This window comes from Tachyglossus aculeatus, chromosome 2, assembly GCF_015852505.1.
Source record: "Tachyglossus aculeatus isolate mTacAcu1 chromosome 2, mTacAcu1.pri, whole genome shotgun sequence".
In the NCBI taxonomy this organism is placed as follows: domain Eukaryota; kingdom Metazoa; phylum Chordata; class Mammalia; order Monotremata; family Tachyglossidae; genus Tachyglossus; species Tachyglossus aculeatus.
In genome coordinates this window covers 39,824,394-39,836,212 of record NC_052067.1, presented here as the reverse complement: position 1 = coordinate 39,836,212, position 11,819 = coordinate 39,824,394, and the positions used below count along the sequence as shown (strand labels likewise).

At 41.2% G+C, this 11,819-nt stretch overlaps 1 protein-coding gene and 1 non-coding gene across 2 annotated transcripts in view; one reads left to right on the top strand and one right to left on the bottom strand.

The window, feature by feature from the left end:
- Positions 1–234: 234 nt before the first annotated feature.
- VPS41 (VPS41 subunit of HOPS complex) overlaps positions 235–11,819 on the top strand; it is a 125,352-nt gene continuing 113,767 nt past the window's right edge. The window contains exons 1-2 of the mRNA XM_038766864.1: positions 235–342; positions 2,992–3,069. Of these exons, the coding sequence (XP_038622792.1) occupies positions 325–342; positions 2,992–3,069 (96 nt within the window). The 5' untranslated portion in view covers positions 235–324. The remainder of the gene's footprint in view (positions 343–2,991; positions 3,070–11,819) is intronic.
- Positions 9,228–9,365, bottom strand: LOC119925042. Its single transcript, XR_005449714.1, has one exon. It is a non-coding gene; the product is annotated as a small nucleolar RNA SNORA7 (small nucleolar RNA).

Sequence of the window (11,819 nt, the reverse complement as noted above, 5' to 3'; positions counted from 1 at the left end):
GAATTTTAAAATGTCAGTCGAGGGAATATTACTGTTGATTTTCGTTAGATAATTTATGTTCGTGTCAGACGTTAATGCTTTTACTAGTTACTGGGAAGCGCGACTGCCCTGTTTTCAGTTACATCAGTTGGTTGTGATGGAGGGATTGCGTGGGTAAAACTTGGGGATTTTGAAGTCGTTTGGTTGTTCCAAATAACTGGACAGTCTCTTTCTGTTTCACATGGCATTTTACAGGAAGAAGAGAGCGAAGAAGAACCCAAGCTCAAGTATGAAAGGCTTTCCAATGGGGTAACAGAAATTCTCCAGAAAGATGCAGCCAGTTGCATGACTGTACATGAGAAGGTACTTTAATTTGGCTGGTGTTTGCATACACATGTGCTTGGCTCATAGTAAGCACTTAACACATACCACAATTGTAGTTATTATTATCATCTCATACACTTAAGTTAGCACTCAGTAAATGCTACTGCTACCACTCTTTACTACTACTAGTTCATAGAAAGGATCTGGTTACCGGGGACTACTTGAACTTCTTGATTTTTCAGGATTTCTCTAGCTACAGCCCCTTGGGATTAAATCCAGACCTGAATTTGCTTGGAAGGAGTGCCAATATAGTTTCAGTGTCAGCTCTTTGTGGGCAGGGAATATCTCTACCAACTCCACCAATCAATACCATTGATTGATAGATGATGGGGATACTGTGACAGTTTGGAGCAAAGTCTGGCCTGGGGCAAAGTGGAACATCAGGACTGCCCCACCCAAGTTCTTGCCCTTAATTTTTGATTCTTGTATTTTTTAAATGCCCTGTGTAATTGCTGCGTAGTTTTTTGCTCCTTTTTCTAGGTCTGTCTTCCCCCAGCTTGCTTGTGAGCACTCTGTGGGACAGATATCATGTCAGAGTTACTTATCTGGTGTCTGTCCAAGGGCCTTAGCTCAGTGCTTCACAGATAGCACATAATAATTTCCATCACTCACTAGAATCTTCAAAATGAGCGTTGTGTGTACTGTATATAGCCATAGACACTCTATGGTTTTCTACTGCTTTAGAGAACAAATAGATAAGGAGGCTTAACAGTACAGATCTCCATTATAAATGTCCTTAGAGTTGTTTTAGGGGTCATATACACATCTCTAACTATAACTATTTTCTTAAATCTCTCCATCTGGGGGCTATTTCTAGTTATTTTTCAGCACATGAACGTACCAGTTACTAGGTGAAAATCACAGATCCAGAAAAGAACACAGTGTCTGGATGGTGGTTTTTCTCCTCATCACTTTTGAATATTTGAAATTTAGAGAGGAGTTTTTACCCATAGTTAAAAGACAGGTACATCCGCATCCCCTAAGCACACTGAATTTCTCGATAGCTAGACATGTGGGAGACAGATCCCCAACTAATACTGTCACTAAGAGTGACATTGCAGAAAAACAGTCTCAAGTTTCTGAGTTCTTTCACTTTTCTAGTAAACTAGTTCCAGTATTTATGAGGAGGATAGTGGTCTTTCAGGAATCAAGTCTTACCGAGAGAGCCTCAGAATGAAGGTGGGTGTATTGTGTGATTCCAGCAGTCTGCAATGATGGCTTAAATCAAATGTTTCCAAAATGGCCCTGGGAATCAAATCATAAACTGTTGATGCCCCTGCCTCTTGATTAGAATAAGTGACCTTTGTAGGAGCAGCCCCATCTGGATTAAATATTCAGCCTAATTTCCCCCCAGAATTATTGTTTTCTTCTTTACTTCCTTTTTTCCCCCCCTTTTCCTTTCGAGGGCTAAAGCATCATATTTTCACCAGGCTTGCTGTCTGCAGTGGATGACTAATCATCCTGGCACCTGGTGCATTCAAGCAAGCCTGTGCAGTGGAATAGTCGTACCTAGTTATGTCTGCACACCTGATGTTTTATTAACCAGTATTGATTTTTTTACCCAGGGGACCCTTTTCTTCCTGAAAAAAGGCAACCTTGCAGGAGTGAAAGGCATCACAGGGGATGAATTTCTAATGAACCCCTTTTTTTCCTGTTTTATTTTTTTCTTTTTGGACTCCTCTTTAATGTAGCTTCATATTTTAAGTGCCTGAACTGAAATTTCATTCTAAGCAATTCCATTTTGATAAATCCTTTTAAACCTTGACTTTCCGTAAGGTTATTTTTTCAAGATTGTGCTGCTTGACTGACACGCTTAGAAGTGCCTGTAAATTTGAGCATTTCATTATAGGTTGCAATGAAGCATGCTCACATGCAGGGAAATACAGGGAATTTAGGAGTCTAGACTATTTGAGTAATGCTAAAAAGTTGGGGGTGGGGGGGAGTAAAACCCACTCTCACATGTCAAGTAGCCCGAGAGTTTTTGCTGGCTTGTTTAGGGTTCCTTCACTGAGTTCAAATACCAGTAAGTCTCGAATCTAATTTTTTTTCCATACATATTAAATAAATGTGCACCTCTGCAGTAACTTTGTGATGCAAAAAGATGCAACTACTATAAAAATACTCTTAATAATAGTGCAGTAAATAGAGTTGTGAATCCATCCCTCCTTCTCCCAACTACTCTGAAATGTACTGTCAAAATAATCCAGTGGTTTATAATTTTGTTTTATTATTTAAAAAAAAGTGATGGGAAGGAATCACCCCCAGTATAATTTAGGGGATGTTTCTTAATTATCCCCATGGCTTTGCTTTCAACTGACTTTCTCATTGAATTTTTAATTTGCTGCCACAGTTCATCAAGCAGTAGATACATGCTACAGACTCACCATTAGTTGTCAGGAGATGAGGGTCCTCATGACTCATTCTGACAGCTAACTTTCACTATCACAATAATAAGGCATCTAGCGCTCACCTTTTAGTGCAGCGAAAATAAATCCCGTCCAGGAGTAGACTGCTTCTGAGTCACTCCTTACTCGGCCTTAAAGCCTCTTGGCTTTTGAAACTGCGATTGTATTTATGGTGCGTTCATTCTGATGTTTGCCTAATTAGTCTCTTGTGTTCCTCTTACAGTTTTTAGCTCTGGGTACCCATTATGGCAAAGTATATCTACTGGATGTCCAAGGGAACATCACCCAAAAATTTGACATTGTAAGTAAAAAATGATTGAAAGTAAGTTGATATCAAATAATGTTGTGCCTCACAATCTCATATAAGAATGCAGAGCAGAATTAAGTCTGGGAATCTGCTATTTTCTCGTGAATTTGAGGTTTTTTTTGGACCAGGAGTCTGGATAATGCCAAAAAAACGAAGAATCTTAGCAATTGCCTTGGTGATCTATCCTCAAGCTTTCTGAAAGGAGATGCTCCCTTTATATTTATACGTGTGTATATGAAGAAAATGAGATCTATCTATCTTCTATACACATAAGTGAGGGACTGTCTAAAACAGACTCCGTGTAAAACCTTCGTGAGATCAAAAAGTCATACATTATGCCCTAAAGGAGGTCAGTTTTATTCAGGCTCCATCTGGATGTTTGGGGTGGGGGTGGTATGCACAGACTATTTAGGTAAATGATTATTAACAAGTGAAATACTTATTGTTTGTATTAGGAAATGGTAATCCCGATTTACATACACGCGCTTTATAACATCCTTGGTATGAGTCCATTCATTAGTTGACTAGTGTTGATTGCCGGTATGTGCTCTGTCATCTTATCGAGATGCCAAATGTAATTGAAAATTGATTGATTGCCTTACTAGTTTGGTTTATCTACTCCAAATATATAAAGCTAATATTTTATGTGTATGTTTTGAAGCTTGGACTCTTAAGGGATTGTATTGATTGAAGGAGAAACGCCAGACTTGTTTTTTACTCAGGTTCTTAGAATCATGGAGGACGAATGAAATACTGACACTTTAGAAAAAAAAATCGTATTTTGGCGTCCCGAAATGCACCACTGAAATTTCTCAGAAGTTTCATTCAAATACCCAAGAGGGTAATATGGAAAATCTTTTTTGCTCAATTACCACCACTGGTAGGCACAAACCCCTTTTTTTGAAAGCAGCATCCGAGTTTAGATGTGTGACCTTTGGACATCTGTTATTTGCCTCACCCCCAGCCCCACAGCACTTACATACATATCTTTAAATTATATATTATAAATTGTTTATATCGATGTCTGTCTCCCGCTCTAGACTGTAAGCTTGTAATGGGCAGGGAATGTGTCTGCTAATTGTGGTGCATTGCGCTCTCCCAAGTGCTTAGTACAGTGCTCTGCACATAGTAAGCGCTCAGTAAATATGATTGAATGATTGATCCATCATATACCACTGTGGGATGCAACGTAATCAATTCTGGAGCTCACATTACACTTTCTATTTTGAAATCTAATCATCAATTGTTTGCAAACTCAGAGAATATTCTACAAAGGGAGTTGGTGGGTTATTGTGGTGACTGATTCATTCATTCATATTGAGTGCTTACTCTGTGCAAAGCACGATACAAAGCATTTAGGAGAGTACAGTATAACAATAGACACATTCCCTGACCACAACTAGCTTACAATCTAGAGGGGGAGTCATACATTAATATAGATAGATAAATTGCAGATATCTATTTAAGTGCTGTGGAGTTGGGAGAGGGGATGAATAAAGGGAGCAAAACATGGTGATACAGAAGACAAAAGGAGGGCTTAGTCAACCCAAAGCAGATGGAGGGATTTTATTTCCCCTGTCTCTCTCCCAGCTTAGTGCAGGAGACTTCTAGACCATCTCCTTCTTCCTGGAAGCATATAGGACGTCTTTGCCCAGTGCCTTTCTCTCTAGCAAAACTTGTTGGGGAAGGTAATTATAGAGAAATAGCGACAACTTCTTTTTAACCCGGGTTGGGCACCGTGAGAGATTGCTTACCTTTCCAGTGGACTCGCTAGAATGACCAAATGGGGTTTTCAAAAGGCGATGTCTCCCTCTAACTTTACCAAAGTTATAGAATGGTCAGGCCATAAAACCGACGGACAAGAGAAGGTGACCCAGAGAAGCCACTGACACAAGGTCTCGATGGATACAATTCATTGCTTCTTTTGCACTTCAGCTGAAAGTCTTCTTGTCTCTTGTATTTATCCTTTAATGATCCTCTTTTTCTCACCATTATATCCAGATGACTTCATTTTTTTAACTGTCCTGCACTTGATCATAAGCTGCTCAAGGGCAGGAATCAGATCTACTAACTATTGTAGTCTCCTGTGTGAGAACAGTGCTCTGCACAGAGTAAGCTCTCAGTACCAATTGTTAATTAACTATGCCTCCTTTTTTAGTGTATCAATTCTTATTCCCCATTATATATCTCATTATTTCAGTATTATTAGGGATTTTTGCATTTTCCTTTTCTGCTACACCTGTAATCTTTTTCTCTTCTTATGCCCCATCCTTTGGGTTCTATGTGTTTGTTTTTTTTGTTGGGTTTTTTTTTTTTGAGCTCTTAAATTCTTGAGGACTTTCTAAGCTTGTATTGACTTTGTACCATTTCCTTCCTGGGGGAAACTCATCAAATCAAGTTTTGGCCTCTATCCATACATAAGAGCATTGTTATGCCTTGCGTTATCCAATGTCCTTTGTGTATTCCATTATTGTATTTTCTTTCCAAGGATATCTGCATTGATTGGAAATGAAATGTGGGAACGAGAGTTAGCGATGCCATTAGGAAGCATCGACGGGGCATTGCTAATGTGCGGGCACTTTGTTACTTGAACATTCCCCGCCCCTAATTCTTCAGGTTTTCCATTCACTTTGAGAGATTTTTGTCATTAAAACCAAATGGAAGATGAGTCTCTATTTTCGCCCTTTCATTGACTTTATTGGCTTTTACAATCAAAGGCCATGGAAGTATCCACTGTGAACTGTGAGTTTGAAGGTCAGTCATATGGAACTTAAATCGGGGGCATGTGTGATATTTTTGTAGAAACAAGTAAATAACATTCAATATTTTGGGTTTTGGAAGCATCTTTGAAAGAGGGTAATGTAATGTATGCCCAGCTATTGATAATTTATGATCCTTCTGTGAGCACGGGCTTGGGTGTCAGAAGTCATGCGTTCTAATCCCGGCTCCACCACTTTGGGCAAGTCACTTAACTTCTCTGTGCCTCAGTTACCTCATCTGTAAAATCGGGATTAAGACTGTTAAAAGTTTCAAACACAAGTTCAAATCAATTATTGATATTTATTGAGCTCCTTCTAAGTGCCTATTTTAAGACAGTGAACAGTGGAACAAAAAACTGTCAGGAACATCAGTATAGCAGGATGGCAGAGAACGCCCTTTCCGAACAACATCATTTAGGTAACTAAAATGCTTAACCTCGGGGTGCAATGCCACCCAGCTCAACAGCTGTCCAATCACGCAGTGGTATTTATCGAGGGCTTACTATGTGCAGAGCACTGTACTAAGCGATTGGGAGAGCACAATATAAGAAGGAAGCAGCCTGGCGTAGTGGATAGAGCATGGTCCTGGAAGTCAGACGATAAAGGAAAAGATTACACAAATAAAAGTCGCTGAGCTGGAATTAGAACTCGGGCCTTCGGACTCCTAGCCCTAAGCTCTTTCCTCTAGGCCACGCTGCTTCCCTATGCTCTGCCTAACTGTAAGTAGCAAGTAAAGTCATTCTAATAAAACTCAGGAGCAAGCACTATAAGTTCAAAATGGAAAACGAGAAAGAAATAATAAGAATTTATTACAATCAATTCAGGGTATTGATATTGATCACGCTGCTAGTTTTAAAAGGTATATCCCCCGTTTTTTTTTTTTTCCTCCAGACATACGAACCGTAAGACAGTCTTGCTTTGGCGTTTGTCTTTGGGTTAAGATAGTAAATGGAAGCAGTGTGTCCTAGTGGAAAGAGCACAGGAGTGGGAATCAGGAGACATGGGTTTCCCTGTCAACTCTGCAAACTTGCCTGCTGTGTGACCACAGGCAAATCACACCTTCTCTGGGCCTCTGTTTCCTCATCTGTAAACAGGGATAAAATACCCGTTCTTCTTAGAGGATGAGCCCCATTGAACGATAGGGACAGTGTCTGATTTTGATTATCTTTTACCTACCCCTGAGTTAGGCCGAGGGTTTGGCACATACCATTAATGGTATTTATCAAGCACTGTTTAGTCTGGGTAAGCATTGCTCATAAGGCCATCACCATACATTCTTCCTTATCACCTTAAGATACGATGTTATGATTCATTACAGTGAAACCCAAGATATATAACCTCAAGGTTGCTTTCAGGAGGGAGGTTAGCATTAAATACAAAACATAGAAGAAGTGGACATAAGTTTATTTGTTGACAGGTGTCTCTGAGCATTGTTATTTCACTTCTCCCCAAATCTCTCCTGATACATCTCTTCTTCCTGCTGCACTCCCACTCTCTCTCCTTCATCTCCTCGCTACACACCTAACAGAGGGAAAATAAATTTGTTCCCTTAAGAAGGTGGAACTTAAGGAGTTAGGAAAAGTCAGTGGAGACCTCGCTCACAGAAGTGGGTCAGTAGGTCCCATGGCAGGAAGTGGGCTAGTTTGCCCAAGAATCTATCCACTCCTCGGGCTCACTTGAATCATTCATCGCTGGCCCAGGGGTTCCTAGTTTGGGCCCATCTTTTTCAACATTTGCCACATTGTGATTACCAATAGTATTTACTGAATACCTACTGTGTGCAGAGCACTGTACTAAGCAGTTGGGAGACACCTGTGACTCTCTGATGAACCTTCATTTCAAAGACGCAACCTGCATCTGGGACAATGAACCAATTGTCGTCAAAATCAGTATTGATTCAGAGCACTGTACTAGAAGAAAGAACAAGCTTACGTTAGATAACTGCCTATACGGAGAATTCCACTGAATCAGTCAGTCATATTTATTGAGCGCTTATTCTGGTCTGAGTACTGTGCTAAGCACTTGGGAGAGTTCAGTTTAAAAGAGTTGTTATAAACATTTACAGACACGTTGATTGCAATGAGTATGCACAGATTAGCAAACACTCATCAAATCCCGTCCTCTAAATGCAGCATTAGTGCACCATTAACTCCCAGCTACTCACAAAATTCCTACTATAAAGAGGCTTAAAAATAGTGTTGAGGGTGATGGTGGTATTTGTTAAGCACTTTATATGTCAAGCTCTGTTCTAATTACTGAGCTAGATAAAAGTTCATCATCTTGTCGCAGATGGGGCTCACGGTCTAAGTAGGAGGGCGAACAGGTACTCAGTCCCCATTTTACAAAAGTAAAAACTGAAGCCCGGAGAAGTTAAATGACTTGTCCAAGGTCACACAGCAGGTAATTGGCAGAGCTGGAATTAGCATCCGGGTCCTCTGATTCCCAGGCTCATGCTATTTCCAATAGCCAAGCTCCTTCTCTAACAATGTGGGGGAAGTTTCTCTTGCAGCATTAAACTCTTACTTCCCTTACTGATAATTTATTTTAGCACCTGTCTCCGCTGGTAGACTGCAAGCTCTTTGCGGGTATCAGTCATGTCTGCAGAACAGACCTGAGAGTCAGAAGGACCTGGGCTCTCATCCCGGCTCGGCCACTTGTCTCCTGTGTGACCTTGGACAATTCAATTCACTTCTCTGTGCTTCAGCTCCCTCCCCGTAAAAAGGGGATTAAGACAGTGAGACCCATGTGGGACGGGGACTCTGTCCAACCTGATTACCTTGTTTCTACCCCGGTGCTTATTACAGTGCCTGGCACATAGTGAGTGCTTAACAAATGCCACAACGATTAGTAAATCTTTTAGATTTCTTTTAGACTGTGAGCCCACTGTTGGGTAGGGACTGTCTCTATATGTTGCCAACTTGTACTTCCCAAGGGCTTAGTACAGTGCTCTGCACACAGTAAGTGCTCAATAAATACGATTGATTGATTGATTAATTAAATCTATTTTACTCTTCCCAATACTTAGTACAGTGCTCAGCATAGAGTAAGTGCTAAGTAAATACTATTGACTGAGGGCTGTGGATTTGAGTATTCCTGGTAAGATTCTACTGATCAGGGGCACCCCTGAGTACAAGCTGAACAGTTTGAGATCCATTATTAGCAGTCTTGTCTTGTCTTATGCTGTGGAGTCATCTCCTACCCATAGCGACGCCACAGACGCATCTCTCCCAGATTGTCCCACCTCCTCCTGCAATCGATCTGGTAGTGTATCCATAGAGTTTTCTTGGTAAAAATCCAGAAGTGGCTTACCATTGCCTCCTTCCGCGTAGTCAACTTGAGTCTCCGCCCTCGACTCTCTCCCATGACGCTGCTCCCCAGCACGGGTGGATTTTGACTTTTAGCAGATTGCCTTCCACTCGCTAGCCACTGCCCAAGCTAGGAATGGAACGGGTTTGCCTCTGCTTGACTCTCCATCTCATAGCTGAGATTGGTAGAGTATTGGAAACTCTCCAGTTGCGATCCTGAGAGGGGATTATTAGCCGAGGCAGCTTCATATTAAGATTGATCCTCTTTGAGCGGAACTGGAAGTTTAAGCCATCTAGCACCTAGCAAAGAATTCCTGCCCCAAGATTTGTCTACTGCTACTTTTCTGTCAGTGACACTTCTGTAAATGCACCTTTTCCGCCAAGGCATTGTCAGTTGGAGACTGAGACGTATAGCTTTTGACAAAGTCAGAGCATCGTGTTGTTTCCCTAAATGTAGGAAACAGGTGATACCAGTCAAGATTGATATGCTTCGGGATGCAGGGGTTCCGAATAAGTTTTTTTCCCCTTTTTTAGAACTCAGCCCATTGTGTAAGAACGTCAAATGAGTTGAAAATTGCCTGAAAGAGAATGGCAGTCTGTATTCTGCTGATAAAAGAAGAATCATTTATCCAAAGATCTGTATTTGTCCTTTCTTTTAGGAATATATTAATGAGTAGATTCCAGACTTAAAGAAGTGGGAACAGATATAGCGGGATTCCCGTTGGGGCATTCAGTAATAAATAGTGGCAAACCCTAAGACGAAAGGCTATCTTTCTCTATTTGCCCATGTTTCCTTAAAGAAAATGTGATGAGAAGATTTGGTTTGTGAGAGTGAAGCCTAGGTTTTGCCTCGGAAATAAAAGCCACATGATTGTTTTAAACATCTGATGTTTTAGCAATATGGGGGTAGCTAAAAAAAAAGACAAAGTTCAATAACTAGTATTGTGAAACCCCAATTCACAGATTGAGTAAAAATCTGTTGAGCATTTGGAATACATTCAGGAGTGGAATGTATTTTTTTAAAAATCATGAAATATTTAAGTGACGCCTCTTCCAAGGATTTATCCAGTGGATTTTTCAAACTTTCCACTGCTTGGTATATATTTGTAGAAACGGCATTTGATGCCTTGCGGGTTGGAAAACAACCATTTTTTATCAGGAATATAGAATGAGAGGCCACTATGGTGTTCTTCCTCACATCTTTTAAAGACAGTGTATCCCAGGCCCGAACTGCAAGGGATTCTTTTCTGCTCCTGCAGGGAAATGAATTCTGTATGGGCAACAGGAACCACTTGATAGTCTAGAAGAATGTAAAAATAATAATAATGATGTTGGCATTTGTTAAGTGCTTACTATGTGCCAAGCACTGTTCTAAGGGCTGGGGGGGGGGTATACAAGGTAATCAAGTTTGTCCCACGGAGGGCTCACAGTCTCCATCCCCATTTTACAGATGCGGGAACTGAGGCCCAGAGAAGTTAAGTGACTTGCCCAAAGTCACACACCTGACAAGTGGTGGAGCTGGGATTTTAACCCAGGACCTCTGACTTCCAAGGCCGGGATCTTTCCACAGAGCCACACTGCTTCTCTAAATGTACTAAATGATACTTGACTCTCTGGAAAAAGAGTCCGTTCTCCAGCAGAAGACTAACTCAGTCCCAGGACAGGTCGTGAGACCCTATCTATGATTTTGCTGTTGCTGGATTTTGCTGCCCACAGTGAGCTTACAGTCTAGAGGGGGAGACAAACATTAACATAAATAAATTACAGATATGTTCACAAGTGCTGTCATGAATAAAAGGAGTAAGTCAGGATGAAACAGAAGAGATTGGGAAAAGAGGAATAAGGGCTTAGTTTGGAAAGGCCTGTTGGGGGAGAGGGGCCTTCTATAAAGCTCTGAAAGGGGGAGAGTAATTGTCTGTTGGATATGAAGAGGGAGGGCATTCTAGGCCAGAGGCAGGACGTGGGCAAGAGTTCAGCAGTGAGATAGATGATGGATTTTTTTGTGAATTGTCGACATGGATCAGTATCTGAGGATGAGGTCCAGGATGGGCATCTCTATTGATGGGGATCTTACTTGGGGTGGAGCTGGAGGGTTTGTGGAGCCCAGGAGAGAGAGAGGAATCAAGCAGCAGGAGAAAGAGCACCAACTTACTGACGTTTCCAGTTAGAAATGTGCGGACTGAAAGAATGTAGACTATAAGCTCATTGTGGGCAAGAAACATATCTATGTTGTATTTTCCCCAACGTTTAGTACAGTGCTCTGTATAAACTAAGCACTCAATAAATACCATCAGTTGAATGGGAAGAACAGCATCAATGGGGACCAATGATGTGGGGTTGTAAAGCACATACGTGGTGCCAGACACTGTACTAAGTGCTGGGGTAGTTACTAGATAATCGTTTTAGAAGCGAGTGAAAAGGTCAAGTGAGCAGGACTGGAAATAAATCCAGGGCAAAGGGAAGTTGTCTCAAAATAGAACAGGGGGTCTACAGGCTTCAGTCATAGTGGGAACTAAGAGAGGTGGGATGCCAGGCCGCGGGTGACCAAGCCAAAAGGCTGTGAGTCCCATGAGGGACAGAGACTGTGTCCAATCTGATTAACTTGTGTCTACCCAAATGACATGAAGATACAGTAAATTGATCAACATTAGAGGAGGGAAATATGCAGGCTGGTTTGTAG